Below are 23,380 nucleotides of genomic sequence, written 5' to 3'. Positions count from 1 at the left end.
ATACGACTGTTGACGTGTGCCAGCACTAGCAAATTCAAAAAAAGTTGAAGCCCATAAACACTTCATTAGAGGGTTCGTAAATAAATGCGTGTGAAAGGTGCAGCTATATGTGTTTTTTGTTTTAGCTTGCACGACGTAATTTCCTTCCAAAGTCGAAAAACAAACAGCCAGAAAAATGCAAAAAAGTTGCCCACGACGTAAAAGTTCATAAAAATAACTGGTCAACTAACATTAAAAATATGAGTTAATGAAGTCTAATTTTTTAATCGGCATATAAGTAATTGATCATCAAAGTACTTTTCAAAGTTCTTTCATGTCACTACAAAAAAAAAAACAGAGCGTTACGAAATTAATATAAATTTAACATGTTTATTTAATGCAATAATTATAAACATAGCTATTCAAAAATATTGTTATAATAATGCAAACCAAATCAATCGATTACCATTTGAAAATAACTGTATGATGTTGCCAGATCTTTGTTTTTCGAAAACACATGTGTGGATTAACAGAAACAACCCTGCCACTCTTATCGAAACTCTTACATCACTAGAATGAAAAACTTGACAACAAACGACGCGACGCGCGCTCTTTCGAAACTAACAGCATTTTAATTTGTTTAAACAAAAAACTGTGTAAATATAATTAGTAAAATGAGCAACAAAAGCACGCCTGTGCAGCAACGCATACACCAATTCCAAGCACGTGCACGCGGCAGCTTTGGTGCCAGTGGCAGCGCCACAAAAACGCCTGCAACAGTTGCGACAGGACTGCGTCGCAAGGTGTTGTGCCGCACGCCCAAACGGAGTGCCGAGAAGCCGACGCACACACAAGCAGAACAGCTGCTAAATACGGCTTTTAGCAGCGGCATTGCAACACCAACTCCACACCCGAAGCCAAAGCCAACCGCACTAAATGCATGTTACACGCCCTCGTCGCTCTACCGAAATGCGGGTAAATCAACGCCGCTGCGAGGACACCAAACGCCCAACAACAACGTGAAATCCGCAAGCAGGATGAAGGATAAAGATGCCATGGTCGAGTCCTTTCACAGCATTGCCGAGGAGAGCAACATGATTGTTGCGGTGCGCGTGCGTCCACTAAATGCGCCGGAATGCCAGCGTGCCAGCGTCACGAATGTGGTCCAAGTCCATGGCAACAACGAGCTAAGCGTCCAGGCGGGCAGCAGCGCCGATGCGACGGCCGGAGTCACACATTTCTTTAGCTACGATCAGGTTTACTATTCATGCGACCCGGATCGCAAGAACTATGCGGATCAGCTGGCCGTATTTTCGGGCACAGCGCAGCCATTGATCGACACTGCCTTCGAGGGATATAATGCGTGTTTATTTGCCTACGGACAGACCGGTTCGGGCAAATCCTACAGCATGATGGGCATTGAGGGGCTGGATGATGCGGCCCTAGATGGCAATGCCCCGCATATGGAAGCGGGCATTATACCACGTTTCTGTCATGAGCTCTTCAGAAGAATTGATGCAGTCAAGCAGCAGCTGCAGGTTGTCTATCTATTTATATAAAACTGACTTACTTGGCCCAGGCCAAACCGGTTACCAGCTAGTATACATATATGTATATACTCCAATTTATATTTACTTTAATTTATATTCTCTTTTACCCATAGGTGGAGGTGGAGGTCAGCTACTTTGAGATCTACAATGAGAAAATACACGATCTGCTTAGTGTGCAGCAGGCTATTGCCGCCACGCCGGATACGCCCGTGCAGCGGCATGCTCTGAAGGTGCGCGAGCATCCTATTTTCGGGCCATATGTTGTGGACCTGAGCGCTCATTCGGTGGACTCATATTCGGCGCTGCGCAACTGGCTGGCCGTGGGCAACTCGCAACGCGCCACCGCCTCGACGGCCATGAATGACAAAAGCTCCCGCTCGCATTCCATATTCAACATTGTGCTAAATCTCACAGACTTGAGCAGCGATGATGGCATGTCCTCGGACACCGATTCCGGCACGGTCGTCTCGCTGCGCCAGACGCGACGCAGCAAGATCAGTTTGGTGGATCTGGCGGGCAGCGAACGCATAAGCGTATCCGGCTCAAATGGCGAACGTATACGCGAGGGCGTCAGCATCAATAAGAGCCTGCTCACCCTGGGCAAAGTGATTGCCGCGCTGGCGGATTCGCGCAAGATTGGCGGTAATGCCACGCCCAGCACATTTGTGCCCTATCGGGAGAGTGTGCTCACCTGGCTATTGCGGGTAAGTGAAACAATGCACTTTATGAATTCCTTTACCTACTTTCTTATCAAACAACAAGTGGCTTATCGGACCTCGATCTGGTTTACTTAATGCGTTATCTTTTAGGCCCGATTGACCCATCGTATTATTTATGTTCATATTTTATTTCCACAACTTTATGGCGTTCTATTGGTATTGCTTAATGTCTTGATTGATCTGTAGCCAAGCGTTTAATTGTAGCAACATAACTCATAGGCCAAGTACTAAAATGTAGCCCTCAAAGATAATCTCTTATCTTTGTTTAAAAAAATATTTATATTTTTTTAATGCGACTTTGTTTGGCTTTTATAGCCTCTGTCCAAGGGCTTTAGATAATGAAATATTCTTATATTTTATTAATTTGTTTATCATCTGCACACGTGTCGCGTATCTCATAAATATATGTACAATTTCTTTGGTTTCGTGGTGTCGAGAAAGATTAGCTACTGGGAATTTAATTCGCAAATGACTAAGACAGAGGAAATCCTTTTCAACAAAGAATATACCTTCGAACTTTGATTAAAACAAGATAGATCGACGATTTTCCGAACGCCGAAGAATTTATACCCTTCTAGAAGTATGTTATATGTTATATGTAAGGCAAATGTGTTGGGTTTGATGAAGATGTTTAAAAAAGCAGGGAAAATCGAATATTCATTCGGATTTATATGTAAGGTCAAGTTACCTTCAAAATCAAAACAGTTAGTTATGTGAAAACATAATTTTCAATCGGATACTCATATGGTAGCTATATGATAAAGTGGTCCGATCCAGCCGGATCTTTGAAAAGTTACATATCGATAGATACAGACGGACGACTAGAATAATTACACTGATCAACGTATTATTATCAATATATTTTAATTTTGGAGAAAACATGTTTACCATCTCAAAATTTGCTTTAAAATTTCAATTTGCGTTGAATTCTTAAGACGTCAATTGCGAATACCAATAATTGGTAAAGAAGAATTTCCTTGAAAGTATATAATTTTTATCTGCCACGTTTTAAAGTATAACCAGAAAACTTCTGCGCATCAAAATTCAGCTACTTAGATATGGAATTAAGTAAATGAGGAAAACACGTCAACATTTGCGGCTCGGTGTGGCCCGTGTTACCTCTTTTTTTGAATTCACACTTTGTTCTTATCTTGAGTCAAATTTAAATTCTGGACTTGTTTATGATTACTGTTTTTATTTGGCTATAAAAGCATTCTATATATATACCATGTATCAGGTTGTTTTCTAGGAGATTCTACCCAAACAGAGGTGCGTCTTCCCCAAAAAAACAAAGTGCACTCAACGTCTTTTATTCTTACGAGCTCTTTAATAATATTTATATTATTTGTCAATGCGCATTTTGCTTTTTATTTGTTCATAAATTTCCGACTTGATATGTGAACCTGGGGCACTTTCAGCTTACCATTTCTGGCAAAAAGATAAAGACACAGAAATAATAAAAAAAAGTTCCTTATATGGCAACGTACTTGAAAGTACTCGCATATAATACGATTTAAACTGATATTAGCTCACCTTGTAAACCTTTTAAATTTGTGAGTACTTACTAAATCATGTGACTGAAAGGGAAGCCATAAAAGTATAGATACATGCATCTAATATATCAGAGAGACATCAGTATATACATTTAGGGGGTATCTTTAGATAGTGTGAAGGGTTGTAGAATACCTATATCTTTGTGAAGTTTAAACTTGGATAATATTACGAACTACTTCCGTTAGGTTAACGTACCTATAATAGTCTTTGCGTAACTGACACATCCTCATAACTCAGAGTTACAAAAATTATTTTTAGCACTTTTAAAGTAATTAATATTTAACTGACCTTGCTATAGTATCATATTGCGCTTTACTCCAAAGCAACAGGAGCGGATTTACAAAGGAAGGGCCTATGCTTAAAATGCAATTCGAACCCGGAAATTCCGGGTGCAAAATATCTATAAATATTTTTGACAGAAATATGTAGTACTAGCGGGTATAACCCGGCCTTGCCCGTGGCACGTATGTTATTAAATCAATGTTCTCAAAAAAATTTGAAATGATTTTGAAACTGATCGGACGGTAAACAAATAACTTTCATACAAACGTTTTCCGCTAATTTACCACTGTTGCGAGAGGAATTTCCCAAATCGCTGAAAGACGCATTCATTACATTCTTATGTAGAGCTTTGAAAATAGGTTTGAAGCAAATCGGAGACAATTTAAAACTTCGCACAAAAAATCTTTGAGTCGCATTCCACCCGAAAAAGTTTGGATTCTGCGAAAAGTGTGAAACACGTCTCAAATGATTTTTCTTATAGATCTCTGGAAATGAATTTGAGCGCGAAACGTCACCCACCAAATCTTTGACCTCCATTTCCACCAAGGAGGAACGTATTTTTCGAAAAGTGTGAAACACCCCTTAAATGAATTTGAACAAAGATCTTTGAAAATAAGTTTGGGGCCGATCGGATGGTAAACAAAAAACTTTCATACAACCGTTTTCCGCCAATTTACCACTTTTGCGGGTGGAATTTCCCAAATCGCTGAAATACGTATTTATTAAGTTCTTATGTAGAGCTTTGAAAATAAGTTTGAAGCAAATCGGACACAACTTAAAACTTCGCCCAAAAAATCTTTAAATCGCATTCCCCCCGAAGAAGTTTGAATTCTGCGAAAAGTGTGAAACACGTCTCAAATGATTTTTCTTATAGATCTCTGGAAATGAATTTGACCGCGAAACGTCACCCACCAAATCTTTGACCTCCATTTCCACCAAGGAGGAACGTATTTTTCGAAAAGTGTGGAACACCCCTCAAATGAATTTGAACAAAGATCTTTGAAAATAAGTTTGAGGCCGATCCGATAGTAAATAAAAAAGTTACATACAAACGTTTTTCGCGATTTTTCCACACTTGCGGGTGGAATTTCCCGAAACCCCGTCTTAACGTGCACCTACATCACATAAGGTAACTACAGTGAAAATTTCAGCTTCCTAGCTCTTACGGTTTGGGCTGTGCGTTGATCACCAATCAGTCAGTCAGTCAGTCAGTCAGGACAAACAGTTTTATATATAGAGATACACGCATTTCTGTCATGGACTAGTGTTATGCTTTTAGGAAAGAACTAAAACTAAAAGAAAGAATTAAAACAAAATTGTTTCAGTTTTGTTTTTAATAAACCCTGGACTTCGAGCCAGCTAAACTAATATTAAAAAAAAAACATTTGAAATGCTATTTGCATAAATAATTCAAAGAATTTAATACAAAATAAACTTAGGTTTTTTTAAGAAAAATGTTTGGAAATGGGATATACTTCCACAATCGTTTCATTAACATGTTCTTCAATGCGGCTGAACCGCTCCTGTTTTTTACTACAGTGCTACAAAATGTAACACAAATACTCTAATGAAGAGTGTTTATTGATCAATGTAATAACGTGCGACGTTCCCAGAACGCTAGGCCGATAAATAAATCAATCTATTTTTAGAAGGTTACAAACCTCTTAAAGCTGGCATTACAAAGTCCACGGGCCCTTAAAATGGACGTGAAATATAGCTGAAGTGTTTGTTGAAACTAGAGTTCTTTTCATTTACTAGTTGGTGGCTAAGATCACTTAGGTAGTGCCCGATACTTGTAATGTATAGAGCGTGTCGCAATCAAGTTGAGAACCAATATCAATAATATGGCGCCATATCATGTGCATTTATTGGGGGACTACAGTCCTATTGATTACCTAGAAAAAAGCGGTCTTCGCTTCTTAAGATATGGCGCCGCAATCGCTTACGATTGAAATTAATTCTCATTTGATTTCTATTTGTTTTTTAATTTATTTTATTCTCAAGTGCCATTATTTGCCCGAAGTTTCCAGTGCACTCTATAGATTAGTTAGGTCGGGACCCAAAACAACCATTTAAATATAGCTTTTAGTGTAATCTCTCGAGCACTTAACTTATCTAAATGTGTGCTCATTATATATTATATCACAAATGTGTATGTGATATATGTTATGCATGTTAAAAGCGGGTCGTAAAGCCGGCACATTTTAAAATATTCATTTACACACCCTCGTGTCAGATTTCAACGCTGCTGTTAGTTTTTATTTTGTTGCTATTTTTATTTCTTCCATTTTTTTCATACTAGAATAATATAACACTTGATAAGTTATCAGCGCCCCGTCGTCGTAGCTGCGACAACAACAAGCTCTGATATTGCTGCTTCCTCTTGCTGCACTTACAGGCCGTTGGCTCACATTTGCAGTTGCCTTTACTCAGCTTGCCATCCTTATGACCTGTAATCAGAATAAAAGTTAAATTAAATGTTATAAAATGAACAGATTGCAAAATAATACAATATAATATATAGAAGTTGCTATGCGAGATTAAACATTTTGATTAGTCTTATAATGAGCAAAGTAATACAAATATTATCATTTCCTTTGAAAATGTCTATTTATGTTTGAGATAAAATGCCTCTTAAAGATCCCGTCGGTTGGTAATCAAATGTACATATTAATATACAATCACCAAGCTTTCCTTTTAAAAATTCACATTTTATTTATTATTTTCTATATTAAATATTATATTATATTAGCAGCTAACTCAAATGTTATTGCCGTGATCGTTTAAATATTAGAATATAATATTTTAAGCTCAGGACTTTTTTTTGTTCCATAACCTGTCTAAACTGTTGCTTTTTGCCAAGATAAATTATTGCCATTCAGATTATCGTATAGCTGTGAAAACTTACAGTTCTGAGATTTTTTCAGCACACCCATATCGTGTGGTTGACCACCTTTGGAGTTTTTGCTCCTGGGGGCTTTCAATTTTCTAAATAGACGTAACATTTTAAGAAAGTTACAGTTACGAGTTTTAAATGTCCTTGACTTCAGGAGTTTTGGTTTTCTATTTTGTTTTTGAATTTGTCACATTTAACCTTCACATTTGTGAACTTCATTTGAAACTGTAGCAAACATTTTAAAGCTTCATTTCTAAATACACATTTGTTTGTGGTGGGCCCCACAAAAAGTTAATTTACATATATTATAAACTTTGGTTTCGTGTGCAAAGTTTTCAAACCGCATAACACTTTTTTTTATTTTCCCAAGCCCTGTTCACCACAAATTGGTGTTAAACAAGGCGTTTTATCTGCCTGCTTGTGGGGTTACTTTACTTTTGTTTTTCTAGAATGGGAAAGTCTGTGCATAAATATATTATTTTATGCTAGCTATCTTAACTAGTTTGGCTAATGTAAAACGCGTGCCGCCTGTTCGACTACGTCATCGTTTTGCATTCATTTGGGAATTAGCAACAATCGGTACGATCTATGGAGAGAGCACGTTTCCTGGCATGATATTATGATTATACGTTGACTATGTATTATTAAAAGGTTTATTTGTGCTAATTACGTACGGGAGCGCAAATCTATTGTTTAGGTGCTGTTGGCCGTAGATATATCATTAATATACATGTGTGCATGGCGCCAGTATGGAAAACTGATTTGTTGTTTTTTTTCCACGTGCCCTTAGCACCTGCTTAGTATAATTGTTGCGGTTACCGATTTAAAAAACAATTGTTCTACAGTGTTCCCTCGCACTTAAACGCCGCCGTTCCAAGGCCAGAATCAGCTTTTCAAGAAAATATTTTTTGAAAGCCCTTTTATTCTATAAAAAAAAGTTTGAAATGAATTTAAATTTCATTTAAACAGACCAATTTAATAGTATTTGCTTAAAAAATTCGTTGCTCAAAAGTTCCTAAAACTTAAAAAATTTGAAGCTTTATTAAAATGCAGTGTGTGTAATTCCTATTTTTAGTTACACAAAATGAAGTATATATTTATATATTTTGTTTTTATATTAATTTATTTTATGATTTCTATGAAAATGATTTCATCTTAGGAATTGATTATTTTGAAACCTTTAAATTGCGTCTGTATTGAAAAGTATATAAAAAAATAAACATCTGCCCATTGATCCATAATCTATTTGATTATTTGTCAATTTGTTTTTCTAGACAATTCTATATTCTCGAACTTCTGATAACCGAATGTTTACTGTGATAGCATTCTATATATGCATATTCCCCTTTGCCCAGGTAAACCTCGTCGACCGTTTCGTTCCCATGCACAAACTAGTTAACATTGAATTTAAATGAATCAAATTCATTGTATAAGTAAATGGCATATTTTCTATGGCTTCCCTATGTGTTAGACTTGATTATTGTTGTTGTCGTTGTTGTCACGGGTGGTTTAGCGGTTGCGCATCCAGAGATAACGTAATCTCTGAGGTTTTACTGTACTTGAAGTGCAGTGCAGAGTAGTTGGAGAACATGGCATGCTTAAAGGCTTTAGATCAAATTCAATTGTGTCAAATGTCGCATGGAATTCAATTTAAGTTAATTGAATTTAAGTGGGACAAGCGAAAACTTTGCCCGGTTCCATTTACGAGAAATAGCTTTTCATGGTCCAAGTTCCAGGTCAGTTTAGTTAGTGCCAGAAATAGGCTTGTGTTGTCAGGTTTTAGGTTATCAAAAGACCTTTCGCCTCTTTTATGAAATCCTTTACAAATTATCTTAAATGGTTGCCAGACATTTGACTTAAATCTGAATTCATTAAATTGATTTTGATTAACAAACTGGTGCGAGACGAAAACATTTCCGTAGAGTTTAAACTCGTGACCTCGAAATGCCAAACAAAATTCTGGACCACATCGAAAAGTAATTATTATTTAGTTGTGGCAATCTGCTTGATTCATGAGATTTGCCCAGCCAATTTACGCTCATTTTATTTAATCTCTTAAATTCGTAAATGCCTAGGGAATTACACGCAACATCATCCAATTGAGAGTCGTCCCAGTATCTCCAATGATATCATTTTTCCCATTCCCCAATTAATGCGTCACGTAACGCCTGACGCATTAGTGCAGGCATTTGCATTCCCTAGTAATGCCAATATATTTAAATCTTTTAAATGGGAATGATCAGTTAAGGAACACTATATTTAATTATAAAAAAAAAAACGGATTAACTGTTCTTCTCTGATAACTATATCATTTTTATAAATTATGTTGAAAGATTTATTTTAAACCAAGCTTACAAAAAAGTAGAACAGTTATTTTCCCCAAAGATCCTAAGTTTTGTGAGGTCTGCTATAAAATATTATTGCTCATAAGGATACCTTCACGAAATGGGTTTAATGATTTTGAGGCAAACTTTCGTTGCATTTTAAAAACGTATCTTTTTCTAAAATTCAATATTTTTGAATTTGTTTTTTTTCTCAGTAAATAAAAACTCAAGCTGTCTTTTTTTTTCGTAAATACCAATAACATTTTTTATTGATTATTTTGCATGTTTAGTTAGAATGGTTTATTCTTCAACTTAAAATATAAATACAATAAGTAAATGGTATATAATAATTTATAAATTGCAAACTTTTTTTCGATTCCCGCAAGCAAAAATGTTTATTTATTTTTCTTTAAATTTTAACAATAGATACCTTTTTTCGTTTTCGTTTTGTTGTTTTTTTATATTTTGTCCATGTTAGTTGCACAGTTGGGGCTGTGTTAAGTATATTTTTAATTGGTTTATAATTCCGTAGTTAATATAATTTAGTAACAAGTATTAAATTCTTTAACAATTATAACTCGTGTAACCATAAATTTAATATTTGTTTAACATTCTTGAAGCTGACAAATTGATTATAATAGTTATATAAATTTACTCTTTCGCCCATTTATAATTTGTTTAACACTGTCAAGCAGACTTTGGGCCCAAACTGTGCATATTTTGTTGTTGGCTAGGGGTTTCGTTTTGGGTTTTAATTAAGATTAGGGTGTCTAATATAGACAAGGATATAAAATCTGGGTCAAAACTATATATACATGTAGCTGCTAAACACTTGTAGAAAGAAAATGCTAAATATTTTATTTTCGTGTTTTGTTTTTGGCGCCAATGAAGCTTTGCTTATGCTTTTAAATATAATTTTCCTGTATATAACGTATTAGGATCAGGTTGCCCAATCAAGAGGAGAAACTGAAAACAATTGTTTTTGTTTTTGTTTCTATATTAAAAACATTTGATTCAATATTGAATGCACTACTGCAAACTTTTTACTCAGTCTCGTACGCAAAATAGAAAAATATTTCTGGTATTTCTGGCGATTTTGCTTCCCTCGTTCCGTTTTGTGTTTTTGTTTTTAATATATGTATATGCCTAAGGTCATTTGGGATTAGCCAAGCGGGCGGCTGCTATTGGATTGTATCTCAATTAATTACTACGTTCAATTTTTTCATACATTTGTATAAAAAAACAAAACATGCAAGGTATTTGTAAAAGGCGGTGTAAAGAAATAGTAAACGGCTTGTATAAATTGGTATCAAGTTAACAGCAACAGAAAAAATTATTTCCATTTCTTCGTTCTTGCTGCTTTGTAAATGGTAGTGTGTTACGTCAGAGGCGGAAATGCACGCAATTGTTATTGTAGGTACAGTTGCATTAGATTATTGTAGTTGTCCCGTGTTGTCTCGCTCTCGCTTGCGCTGTCTGCCCAGCAGGCGCGTTCAGCATCTTTACAACGTTGTTTTTCTCGTTTGTTTTTGTTTGTTTTGTTTTTTTTTTGTTTTGTCTTTATCTAACTTTATATGGCATTGCGAATTGCTGCTGTTGTTGTTGTTGTTGTTTTTTGGCTTAAATTTTGCCACCTGTCTGTCTCTCCTCATCTCAACTGACTGCTGATGTGTTTACACCTTGCAGCTCTGCTGCGTTGGCACAACAGTCGTCAGCTTTGGCACCTGATGCTGCACCTCGTGCTCGTGCTCGTGCTCAAGCTCGTGCTCGTGCAGCTCCTCCTCATCCTCGCAGATGCTCTCGTGGTGCTTGCGGGACTCACGTTTACGCATATAATTAACCAATGGCCGCTTCTTGTGCTCCTTGCAGAATGGGCAATCCTTGCGCAGCTGCTTCTCCGTTTTCAATTGTTTGCATTTTTCTGTAATTATACAAAAGGCAAATCAACAGGTTAATTAAGAGAATCCATGAGCATCGACTATTACTTAATTTGTTTACGCATAGCGAGGTTGCTGTTGACATACTAACACACACACACAAACGCTCACACGCATATGAAAGAGGCGGTCTCACACATGTGGCCTACGTGCCTTCTCGCATACTTTGCCCTTTTCCAGCTGCCGCTGTCGCTACTATAAATGTGACGTCACGTCGTCGACGTCACGTAGCGGCAAGCTTCGCTGTGTTGTTTTGATTGACCCTGTGACATGTGTTGACACAGGGTGTTCACTAGGCATGCCGCTGTTGATTAAGCTACAGATTTCTTGAATGTTGTCACAGGCAATTGAGCGAAAAATTTATTTTTTTATTGATTAAAGCGCTGCCGGCCTAAAAATAGCCGCAATTTTAGCAATTGCGCTCGCTAAATGTTTGATAAGCAACCTTGACTTATCTGACTAACGCATTGTGTGTACCCCAATCTATAAAACTTACAATTGCGCTGCATTAATGCATAAATTAGTCATCTGATTGCTTATGCTATTCTTTTTTGTTTTGTGTGTGTTGGCTTAAATAGCACACACACACAAAAACTTTTACCGACAAATATATTTTTATTGCGCCGCAGTTTTTTATTCCGTTTTCTTGATTTGGTGTTGGACTCAAACACCTGCTTGGTTTTATAAGTGAGGGGTACAGTCAGCAATGTAGTTACAGTAAAGCTCTTTTGAGTGGACTTCTGCTTATGCAGACAAATTTTGTAGTCAACATTTATCAACATAAAGCGTTTTTTTAAACCATACTTAATGATTAACATTGGAATTGGCTTTTGCACTTAAATAACCCTTTTTAAAGGTGAACCACCTCGAACTGTTATTATCTCAATTTTTCATCAAAAGCTTCTTTAAGCATTCGAGAGCATTTCGGTATTTTTTAAGTATATTTGTTTTCATTTATTTATGGTAAACGAGCGCCGCTTTCATTTCTCACGTGTTTACTGAGCTGTCGCACAAATGACATGAAAGTAAACAAAGATTATAAATGTGAACAAACAGAAATAAATGCATGTGACACATGATAAGAAATGTGATCAATTTGAGTCTTGCGGCACCCTGTGATTGCCTAAATTCCTTATTATTAACAGTGCACACACCCACACGCGTAGATTCTTTCGCATGTGCGCAAATTAAGGCGTGTTTCACACACTCCGTTCATATGTATATACATACACAGACAGAGAATTTTCAATAAGCATTGCTGCTATTTTTAAATTCTTGCAAAAACACACAATGCGGGTATTAACAGCAGCAAATGAACGTCTGTATGTATCTGTCATGTGCATATACAATACATATACATATACAAATGCATTTTATGTATGTAGCTGTCATGTGCATATATATACATATACATATACAAATGCATTTTATGTATGCTTTTACAACGCGTATTTTGCAATTAACGCTTTTTACTACAATTCGCCTCTGCAGGCACATGCACATGCCGCGCTCATAAAAAAGTGCTGGACAAAAGCTGGCTGTCATGACATTCACGCTGCATTTGTCTGAGGCTTGCTGCTTTGTGAGTTGACGCGAATGGCGGCCGCCTTTGGCAGCAAAACCTTATTGTTATTTTTATGTGAATGCTATCATTTTGCTTTATACATTATATTTTTGATAATTACCTTGCACTCGACTGTAGGAGTCTTTTGCTGGATACGAGCTGGCGCTGCTCGCGTGCTCCAGCGTGCCATACGGGAACTGCTCATAGTCGCGGTAATAGCCGTTGCGCATTGAACCGCCATACGAAAGCGTCGAGTCGCCAACAAATACGCCCCAAACATCCATGGTTGTAGTTTTTTTTTTTTTATTTTAGAAAGGTGGTCTATGTAGGTTGCACTGCAAATGTGTGTGCTGTGCTTTGTAGGTGTTGTTTAGTTCTGTTTTAGTGTTGTTTTTTTGCGCGCGTACGTTGTGCGAGGTCGTTTCACTTTGCCTTTGTTTTTTTGTTGTTTGTACGTTTTTTTTGTAACGTCCAATGAACTCTTGCTGTTCACGTAAGCGCTTTACGTTCTCTATCAAATAACGCGAATTGATATTTTTTTTCACTTTTTTTCATACCAAGTCAAGGTATAGAACCAGTTTATATATGCATTGAATTTAAATGCACTTTATTTTATAATACAGCACGGAGAACTCTTTATCTATGCTCTTAACGTTGTCAGTTCAAAACTGAAACTGAAAGCCGAACGCCATATTACTGCATTTTTGTAGCCATCGAGTCGTCCGTTCGCTTCGTGTGTTGTTTTCGTCATCTTCGTGTCTCGTTTCGCGATGCGTAGCTTTGTTTTTGCTTTTGCGTCGCTTTGTTTGCCTACGTTACTTCTTTAGCTGTTGTGTGTGTTTTGTGTGCAAGTGGGCATATCGATGAACTTTATTTATGTAACCATTCAGCCGAAGGACTTGCCTTTACACCTTATCGCGCACCCATTTTGTTTTCTCAAAGTTAATAAATAATATACGCTATTGTATCTACTTATTTCTTTTGCAATCGGTGATTGCCTATGTACCGTACATAGTATTTAAATTTTTATGCGTAGTATCTCAAGGTCGAGCCACATGCAGAAAGGGTTTTCCTTGTTGTTTTGACATCTCGTGCTTTGCTTTAAGCTTTGACACATGCGGCCCCTGCTGCTATGTATGTATATCGGTTATTGCTATTTCTTTCCAACACACGCGCGTGAATCCGCACAGTGGTTAAAATCGTATTATTACAAAATATCGAATACCATCAATTCATACAGGCAAAAGGCAATTACGCGTAACTTGAAAGTTTTTAAAATTAATAGTTAATTTTCCATATGAATCATCAGCATTTTGGTCAAAAACATTTAATTCGTGTTAATTTGTTTGGGGCATGGAAAATATTTTTACCATCGTACTGACGTAGGAAGTTTTTCTTATTAGCGTCGTGTTGCTAAAACAAATGGCTGATATACAAATTGTCACCTCAAACAAATTCCATGTCATATAACAAGACTTAAGCTAAAAATTTTGGAGGTACTTTTCTTCGTATAACTCGAGGCAACTGTTGCCAAAGGTTTGCTAATCGACGTCTAGACTGTATGCCGACTATGCACTATATAATGAAAGGTTAATATATCTCATGCAATTCCGTTGTCAAGCGAGAAATTTGTTCCCATGCTTTGTCAATTAGGCTATAAAATGTTGTATGAGACGGATGATTGAATTAGGTCGAAGACGTCGTTTTGGCTCTGATGTTAGGCGTCCGAGCGAAATTGTTAGTTTGTTTTAGCTATGGACATCAGGCCGCATTTTTTATTGAAGAAAAGTCGATTGGGTCATGTGTAATAATATGGAGTTCAAATTTTTGTCTTAACTAAAGGTTAAATATAGATATATTTTGCGTACACTTTGTGTTAATTGATCTACCTACGTCATATTGACGTATATTAATCAAGTTGTTTGCTGTTTTTGACTGTACATACCGCCGTTTAGCGACTTTTTGTGGTTTAAGTATTTTTCCCCCACGACTTTCAGTGTGCGACGTCGTGACATGCTTCTAGAAGTGGGCGGGCATTTCAAAATGCCAAAAGTTATATATAGCCAACAGATTGCTCAATAACAGGTTTTGAGATAAAAATATAGCCGAAAAATGCATATTTATATGGAACGAAATGACTTACTAACCACATTGCCATGACACATTAATGATATTTCCAGTGTCAATGTGTGTGATGGCTCCTGTCCAGCCTAACACAGCTAATAGTCGCGTGATTGAAGCAAACATGTCTAGACCGGCCCCTTAGACGCCTAGCCCCTTTGAGGTCATCAAAAGCTTATATATGTATGTACATATATGCTGACATTAACATTGCCTCTCTGTTAAAATGCGTTAAAAAAATTTACGAGTATGAAAACTGTAACCCTTTTAATTTTTTTGAACTATCTTTGAGTGCTTTTAACTCACTGTATACATACCCCCACAATCACAATCGTTTTTGGCGCTCTCCTTTGCTCGCTCATTCACACATGCCTACGCCCACGTCGCTGCTGCTGCTGCTGCGCAGTTTATGCAAACATAAACTCTCGTGACTAGTCCGCTCTACCCCCTTTCTCTTTCTTACACTCGCTCTATTCTAGCGATGCTGACCTGCACAGCGGAGCGTTAATCAAACAAGTGTCTATTACATACGCACACAAACATGCGTACATACATACATATAAGCACACATATTTGTTTATTTTGTTGGCACAACTAACAGACTAGCGACTAGCTATCTCGCTCTTGATTGCAAGCATCGATAACGGTTAACGGTCGCCACTGTCGCTGTCGCTGCTTTTGCCTTTGCCTTGTCTGTTTAAAGTTTGTCAAAAGAGACTCCCCTGCCAACACTGATAAGCCCTTATCTTTGGAGGTCATAATTCTTTTGTTAAGACTACCCAGGCAAGTGGAAATGTTCATATGTACACATACATATGTGTGTACCAAAAAAACAAGCATACATAGTATAAACATAATATTCTCTAGTATATTTACATACTTAAGACTCACAAGTATTTATTCATTTGCTGCTGTAAATGCTTTTAAGTATACGAATGCGTTTTCCTAGATCTCTAGGTACACGCACACTAAATCATCTTAATTGCTCTTTACCATTTACCGAACGATAAGAAACGTTAAAATGTAAACAAGGACCTGTCAATCATTTTGTATGTTACTGTTTCTCAAACTTAATTAAGTATTTATCGAAATAAGTGTAGCAAATCAATTAATTGATCGATAATTGATCGGTTAAATTTTTTTTTAAAATGGTAACGAAAAGCAGCTTTTGCGTTTAGCAAGCAGTGCGGATGAAATAACGGCTTATAATTTTTCTTTTGCCTTTGAAAGGTCTGGCATCGGTTTAATTGTTTCCTAATAAATTCTAAACAGACCAAAATACTTTTCTGACGAAGAAAATTTAACAAGGAAAAATATATATATGTAAATATAAACTTGCAGAAATAATTCGTAAACAAGGTCTTACTTTTGTTGTTTTTATTTTATATATTTATTTTTTCAACTCGCTTTTGTTATTTCTTCGACTTAGTTAAAAACGTACATTCCGTTATAAGAAATAAACGTGTAAGTTGGTTCAAGGGAGCGTTCACTGTATGTTTTTTTTACCCAAGTTCAAAAGCTTCATATGTCTAATTAACAAATTTGTGATTCCAATATATTACAAATGCTTTAGTATGAACTATATTTTTCACTGGAAACCCAATAAGTAGATATGATTAACAGAGTTTCCGTTTCTGTTTCTTTGCAGGAAAACCTGGGTGGCAATTCCAAGACGGTGATGCTGGCCACCATTTCACCAGCCAGCCTGCATGCGGATGAGACGCTCGCCACGCTTCGCTATGCGTGTAAGGCGCGCTCTATCGTGAACCGGGTTAAGGTGAATGAATCACCGCATGACAAGATCATCAGGGATCTGCGAGCGGAGGTGGACCGGCTGAAATCGTTGCGGAACGAATACGAGCGACAGCGTCGTCTCTCGGCCAACAACAACAATCCGCCGGCGCCGCGCAAGATCATTATTGAGACTTCCGTGGATGACGGCGAGGTGGAGGCGCTGCGTCAGCAGCTGGCGGAACGCGAACGTGAGCTGAATCGCGCTCAAAAGTCATGGATGGAGAAGCTTAAAGAGGCCGAGGATCAGCGCAAATCCGAGCTGCGTCTGCTCAAGCGCAAAGGACTCGCATTGGAGCTAACCGCCGATCAGAAACAGGCATGTCTGGTCAATCTGACGGATGATCCCATGCTGAGCGGCACCTTGTTCTATCTGCTGCCGCCGGGCACTGTGCGCATTGGACGTGGCCGTTTGCCGGGAGCGCCGGCCAGCTCACTGCCGGACATTGTGCTGGACGGTCCGCTGGTGGCGCTGCAGCACTGCACCATCGAGCACGAGCGCTCCGGCAGGCTGTACGTGAGTCCGGGCAGCGAAGATTTCGAGACCTATGTGAATGGCGAGCTGCTGCAGCAGCGGCGACCGCTGTTCCATGGCGATCGTTTGGTCATTGGCGGCTCGCATTACTTTCGCATCTCGAATCCGTTTTGCAGTCAGCGCGGCAAAGCCGAAAAGCTGCACGTGGACTTTCAGCTGGCGCATCAGGAGATACTGCAAAAGCAGGAGCGGCAGCTGCGCAGCGAACTGGAGGCAGAGAAGCGGGCGGCACTCACACTCATCGAACAGGAGCGTGTGCAGCATGCGCGCGATTTCGAGGAGCGGCTGCAGTGCCTCGAACTGGAGCAGTTCAAGTACAAGTGCAACAGCGAAATGCTCGAAACGGAGCGCCAGGCGCTGGCCCAGCAGCAGCTGAAGCAGACGCCCAGCGCCACGACGCCGGCGCAAAAGTCCACGCTGCTAGAGGATATACAGCGCATTATGCTGAATCCCAGCGAAGAGAGTCTGCACAAGACACAGCTGATGGTCAAGGAGGCAACGCAGCGGTGTCGCCAGCTCGGGCTGAAGCAGCTAGAATTCCGCCAGACCCAAACGCCCGACGAGTTCGGACTGCTACGCACCGTCATCCTGATTGTGGACAAGCAGCGCTCCCTGAAAGCCGAATGGCCAACTGCACGGCTGGGCGTCTGGCTCGACCTGCAACGGGACGCTGCGCTGCCGAGCAGTGCAAGCAATATATTCCAGAGCGTGGAGGTGGACTGGCAGCCACTGGATGCGGCACTTAATGAAACGCTAAACGACACACACAACTCCAGTCGCATTGCCCTGAATCTGAGCGCCATGAAGGATGCGCTGCTCAAGCAGCCATTCAAGCGGCTTCTCAGCGCAAACAATACGCCCCAGCAGACTTCCACGCCGGCGAAGACGCCAGCCAGCGGCTCGTCCAGCAGCAAACTGGCGCAATATACCAAGCGCCTGCTCACGTACGATCTGGAGGAGCAGCAGCAGCAGCATCCAGCGAGCAGCTGCAGCAATTTATCCCAGCTGGCACAGCAGGAGCTGCAGCTGATGCAGCGTTCCGCGCAGCGCTTGTACCGCCACTGCGAGCAGGCGCTGCGAGAGCGGGAGAACCAATCGGATGCCGGTACTCTGGCTGACAATCTGCAGGTTGCCCTTACCCAACTGGACACTGTGCTCCAGGGCATTCACAGCTTGCTCGCCCAGTCAGCTGAGGTGAGTTCCCCAACTAAAGCGCAAAAGGCTGTGCGTTTTCTTATCGATTGACAAATTTGTTTCAGTTTCATATACCCTATACCCCAAACCTAAACCTAAACCCATTCTATTCATTTATGACCTTCAATGCAATGTCTTGTATTTGTTTTTATTCGTTTTTTAAATATATATGTGTGTTTGAATATATAAATATAAATATAAAATGCATATATATTTTTATAGAATTGCTGTCATTATTATAAATGTAAATGATTACATTTTTATTTTTAAATGTTTGCCTGTATTATTTACGGTCACGGTTTCTAGGTCATAATGTTCCCAAGTATTGTAAGTATATGTAATAATACATGAAGGTCAATCAACTGCAGAATCATATAAAATTTTATGATAAATCATTTATTTTTTATTTTTTTATTCTATAACAATTTTATATATGTTATTAACTAATTTTTGTTTTGCCTTTCTAATTATAAATAGTTATAATTAACTAATTATATTTTTTATAAATTGATCTAAAAATGGATTTCAAAATATGTACTTTGATTAAAAGTACAATTAATAATAACATTACAAAATTATACAAACATATCTGAAAACTACTGGAAATACATTGTATCTTACATATTGGCCCATTTTTCTTCATATCTATTTTTCATTGGTTTTTTTTTACATAAATATTTTTCATAATGCCTGCGAATTGTTTTATAAAAAATATATATAACATATAGTTTCAGTAGGACTTACAAAATTTAAAAAATACAATATATTTTCAGTATCACCAATTTTATTTTAATTAATTTAAAATATACTTAAAATAATATAAGAGGCCTTGTTTGTTTCAGTAGAGTAAAATATTGTATTCTTGTAACTAGGCTAACATATAACTCATAGATACTATGGAATTATGGGCGTTCAATAATAGAATTGCATGTTACTTATCTTTTTCTCTATCACTAATTGAATTTTCTTATCGCCACTTAACAATCGCCTTACGGACAACCATAACCATACGATAATAAACAAATCACTTAATTACATTTAAGTTCATTTATTGTGAACATTGCAAAATCGAAGTTGTGAAGTGATTCAACGCAACAAAACAAAGAAACATTTAAAACAAGACAGGCATTTAGTAAAAATTAGGCCTAATTCATTGTTAGCAGATGCTTCTTAAACAAACAAAAAATAGCACCAGAAAAAGTTGATGCTGCATAAAATATAAGGTTCAATTTTCAGAGAGGCAGCTCCTGAAGTGAAAAATTGTTGATTTTAGATAAATGAAAATTGAAGCCTTATTCGATTTTAGAGAGTAACGTCATAATAATAAGCACCATATAAAATTATTTAACAATATTTGTACGATAATAATATCCAACAATAATCATCGGATCTTGCGGATTATAAGGGATCATCCTGAGACTCCGACTTATCCTGCGCCGGCTCTAGTTTGGTATTCAATTCGACAACCCAGTTGCAGAACTGGCCATTTTTGAGATTAACAAAGTCTGCCAGAAAGACGTTAACACGCGGTGCCTGACCGCTTCCAAAGGGTCCTGGTAACTGTTCCAGTATCCAAGGCTTTAGCTTTTTATCCACACGCTTTGCCGTTCTCTTAAGGGTGAAGAAAACACGCAGCGCTATATAACGTCCCGTTGGCGTGAGGAGACACTGGGAGACATAGCCCTGTTGTGGCTGCCGCGAGAGCAGCGAATCGGCTAGGAAGGACTGCAGCTTCTTGACACTGGCCGTATTCGGCCAAGGCGTTGGCCAGGCATAACTGGGCCAGAATTGTGGTGGCAGGCCAATCGGGCAGCGTCTATAGATGAGCACCACTTGGCGCTGGAGTTCAGCACAGCGCGTCAAGGAGCATTCGAGTAGATAGCCATCTGTTGTGGCATACAGGCGTTGATCAAAGAACTGCAACAGCTCTTTGTGCAGCCGCTGGTGCTGTGCCACGGTCATGTTGTAGAAATGCTGCAGGTCCAGTATTAACATCTCGCCAGGATGCGTATCTAGAAATTGACGCAGCTCCTGCAGCGGCTCAAACACTTCCATGGCAAAGAGGCCATGACAATAATAGAATTTGTCATCATTTTGTGCTATGCGCAGGTCAAAATAACGCACACCGAGATGCAGTTGCTCCAAAATGTTCGACGATTGGTTTTTGGACCAACGGCGCACAAAGCAGGGGAAAAAACGATGCCAACGGCGTATTGCGCTTTCTGCATCTGGGGCTAGCGTTGAGTTGCTATTAATTCCATAGGTCATCGAATTGTGTGAACCTACGGCGGAAACGCTTTAATATTAATTAGTCAAATTGAGTCGCTGCTTGCTTTGGATGATCTCATGTACCTGGTATGGCCAGATTAACAATTGGCAGATCGCGCAGCTCAGGCGGCAGATCACGCATCCAGTGCTCCTTGGACATCTCGGCTGTTGGAGAAGAATATTGTGCTTTTATGGCGACGTTTTAAATATAATTAAACAGCAAATGCTACGGGCTATTAACAGCGGTATTCTATGCATGCGCCAAAGTACTCGTTTTAGGGTATCGATAAAAGAGTTGCTCAATAAAATAAGTTATCGATGCTTGTGATGGTGCTTGAATTTGAGCATAACGAATATATTGTATACAATTAGATCACAAAAAAAATTAATAATGAAATTATTAAGAAATAAAAGCAGTGTCGAATATGTTTCCCAAAACATTTAATACCTACTTCAGCCGTATAAATATATTAAACGAATAAATAAATAAACGAATAAATAAAATAGCTTTTTTTCATTTTTACTGTACGATTTACATGACACACTAAAACTAATTAATATTCTCTTTATTTTCCCCATCCAGCTCCTCCAATAGTAAATTCTGATGAGTGCGTTTGGCCAACAGCTGCTCCGATTCATTGAAAACGCGCAAGTTACGCAGACAGTTATTAAACGAACAGTTGCCCAGCCAGTTGCTCTCGTTGTAGCTGAAATATAAAATTAAGGATTAGCTACCAATTTTGAATAATATTCGAGGATTACGCACCGTTGCAGCTCGCTGAAGTGCTTCAGCGCCAAGGTCTTTTCACTGCCATTGGGCAGAGCTATGCCATCCGCCAATATGCCCAGCTTGCAGGTATGAAAATTGCAATTGTTGTCGAGCATTTTCAGCTTGGTCGTTTGATCCAGCAATTCCAAGCCCGTATTGCATTTTTGAATGCACACATTACTCAACTGGGCGCTAGTGTCGGATCGCATTGAAATGCCAATGGCAAAGTTCTCTAGCAGACAATCCTGTAGCTCAAGTCTCGCTTGTGGCATGCACACAATGGCCTCCTGTGTGCTAGAGCGACCATCGCCTAGCAAACGACAGCTGCGCAGCGTCAGCGTGCCATAGCGCAGTAGAATACCACGACGCACATGTCGGCAGTCCAGCACCAGCTGCGACAGTGTGTAGTCGCCATCGACGACCAGTAAGGTGCTATCCTCATCACTTGAGCAGATCAACGGAAGCTTAGTTAGCTCTTGCTTAGGCGCTATAACGGACCCTGCTTCGATTAGACCTTTGATGCTGCCGTTGTCATTGAGATGTTCCAGAAACTTGATGGTGTGTTGTCCGGGTGATATAAGTATGTCATCGTTGGCCTGCGAGATGCTGAGCACGTCCTGAAAATAGGAAAACTTGAATTTTATAAATGATAACTAAATTAGAACAACACTCACCTGCAAGGTGTTGCCCAGCTGCACTTTTGTATGCGGCTTTACAAGCTTCTCGGCCAGCGTGAGGAGAGTAATCTGTGTCTGCACCTCACCCGGCACTGTCACCAGGTGGCACATGTTCGTATGCTCAACATGCTCTGTCAATTGATGCAGACGCCCTGGGCTGCGCTGCAGCAAGTGCCGCTTTAAGACATTGCTCTGTAGCTCGCTGTAGGCACGTCGCATTTCCGGGTTCTCGAGTATCTCGAACTCGCTGCGGATGATGGCAAGGCGCAAGTGCAGGCACATCAAATCGGTAACTGGCAACATGGACTTATTCAAGTTGTTTGCCTTTGGGCTGCCGCCTGTTTTGGGCTGTTTGCGTGGTGGGTCTGTGGCATTGTCATTTAACTCCACGGCCTCGTCATCGCTTTCGTCCTCAGCATCACTCATGTCGAGCTCGAGATACTCCAGGCGCTGTTGTATATATCGCGCCTCCATTAATAGTGTGCGCATATGAAGCGCAAGTGGGCGTGGCAAGCGGTTCTTGCGTAAGTCACAAGCCAGCTGTATGCGCGCCTGCAAATGCATCTGCACCCAATCGCGATCGTCATCGTAGTCCTTATCCCAGGGCATCCAGACGTGTGCGTAGAAGAAACGCAATCGATCAATGCACTCTGCCGTGGTGTCCACATTCAATGCGGAGTTCTCCTGCTGCAACGTGGGCCACAGTTCGATTAGTGACACCTCATTGCTTTCCGGTAAATGCACATCCTGGTCCTGGACCGCGGTCACCGTAAACACCGCCTTGAGTTCATCGAATATAACCTGTTCCACATAACCGAATACAATGGTGGGATAGCGTAGCTTTAAATCCTCGCAGATGACGCGTGGTATTTTCCACATAGCCTGCCAGCCTGCGTGTGTAACTGTGTGAGTACTGTGCGCATGCGTGTGGTATTCACTTACCCGCAGGCTCAATTTTCAACTCCACATAGGCCTTCCACTCGGAGCGCACTTGCGAGGCGGGCATGGGTGCGTTATCCCATGATAGAACAGCTTCCGCTTCCTTAAGACGCTCAAGAAATGACTTTTCGTATGTATAAACGTCCATTTTAGAGTGTTTGTTTTTAAGGCAACAGGCGTTTAAATTTGAATGCGCTTGTGTTGAAGCTGCGCCTGCCTCGGCTAGCACAGAGCTGCTATCGCTTCTGCTATCGATAAAAATATTGACTACGATTTTCGTG

The 23,380-nt window shown here is 39.4% G+C and overlaps 4 protein-coding genes across 8 annotated transcripts; 1 reads left to right on the top strand and 3 right to left on the bottom strand.

Annotated features, from left to right (window-relative positions):
• Positions 1-540: 540 nt before the first annotated feature.
• neb (nebbish) lies at positions 541-21,780 on the top strand. Of its 2 annotated transcripts, XM_064690824.1 has the most exons (4): positions 541-1,517; positions 1,643-2,233; positions 16,575-18,446; positions 21,298-21,780. In XM_064690824.1, the coding sequence occupies exons 1-4, from the start codon at positions 654-656 to the stop codon at positions 21,307-21,309; spliced, it is 3,339 nt and encodes a 1,112-aa protein (XP_064546894.1). In that variant the 5' UTR covers positions 541-653; the 3' UTR covers positions 21,310-21,780. The 2 variants fall into 2 exon arrangements, with proteins under 2 accessions (XP_064546894.1, XP_064546893.1); XM_064690823.1 differs by lacking the exon at positions 21,298-21,780 and having other exon boundaries at positions 542-1,517; positions 16,575-18,597.
• fok (fledgling of Klp38B) lies at positions 6,317-13,489 on the bottom strand. 3 transcript variants are annotated; one of them, XM_064690870.1, is made up of 2 exons: positions 12,927-13,489; positions 6,317-6,534 (listed from the first exon to the last, which is right to left on the bottom strand). In XM_064690870.1, the coding sequence occupies exons 1-2, from the start codon at positions 13,087-13,089 to the stop codon at positions 6,383-6,385; spliced, it is 315 nt and encodes a 104-aa protein (XP_064546940.1). In that variant the 5' UTR covers positions 13,090-13,489; the 3' UTR covers positions 6,317-6,382. The 3 variants fall into 3 exon arrangements, with proteins under 3 accessions (XP_064546940.1, XP_064546939.1, XP_064546938.1); XM_064690869.1 differs by lacking the exon at positions 12,927-13,489 and adding an exon at positions 6,993-7,350; XM_064690868.1 differs by lacking the exon at positions 6,317-6,534 and adding an exon at positions 9,541-11,225 and having other exon boundaries at positions 12,927-13,477.
• LOC135434340 (PI-PLC X domain-containing protein 2) lies at positions 19,479-20,959 on the bottom strand. 2 transcript variants are annotated; one of them, XM_064690893.1, is made up of 2 exons: positions 20,799-20,959; positions 19,479-20,728 (listed from the first exon to the last, which is right to left on the bottom strand). In XM_064690893.1, exons 1-2 carry the CDS (start codon positions 20,872-20,874, stop codon positions 19,845-19,847), a joined length of 960 nt encoding a protein of 319 aa, XP_064546963.1. In that variant the 5' UTR covers positions 20,875-20,959; the 3' UTR covers positions 19,479-19,844. The 2 variants fall into 2 exon arrangements, with proteins under 2 accessions (XP_064546963.1, XP_064546965.1); XM_064690895.1 differs by having other exon boundaries at positions 19,479-20,742; positions 20,799-20,933.
• nesd (nessun dorma) lies at positions 21,214-23,359 on the bottom strand. Its single transcript, XM_064690831.1, has 4 exons — positions 23,103-23,359; positions 22,158-23,050; positions 21,481-22,100; positions 21,214-21,421 (listed from the first exon to the last, which is right to left on the bottom strand). The coding sequence occupies exons 1-4, from the start codon at positions 23,245-23,247 to the stop codon at positions 21,265-21,267; spliced, it is 1,815 nt and encodes a 604-aa protein (XP_064546901.1). The 5' UTR covers positions 23,248-23,359; the 3' UTR covers positions 21,214-21,264.
• Between the last annotated feature and the right edge of the window lie 21 nt (positions 23,360-23,380).

The sequence above is a fragment of the Drosophila montana genome, unplaced genomic scaffold, assembly GCF_035044405.1.
Source record: "Drosophila montana isolate Dmon_TW-CO22-7 unplaced genomic scaffold, ASM3504440v1 contig_3286_1, whole genome shotgun sequence".
Lineage (NCBI taxonomy): Eukaryota > Metazoa > Arthropoda > Insecta > Diptera > Drosophilidae > Drosophila > Drosophila montana.
Note: the sequence above shows the minus strand (reverse complement) of the source record. Positions and strands in the feature narration are given on the sequence as shown.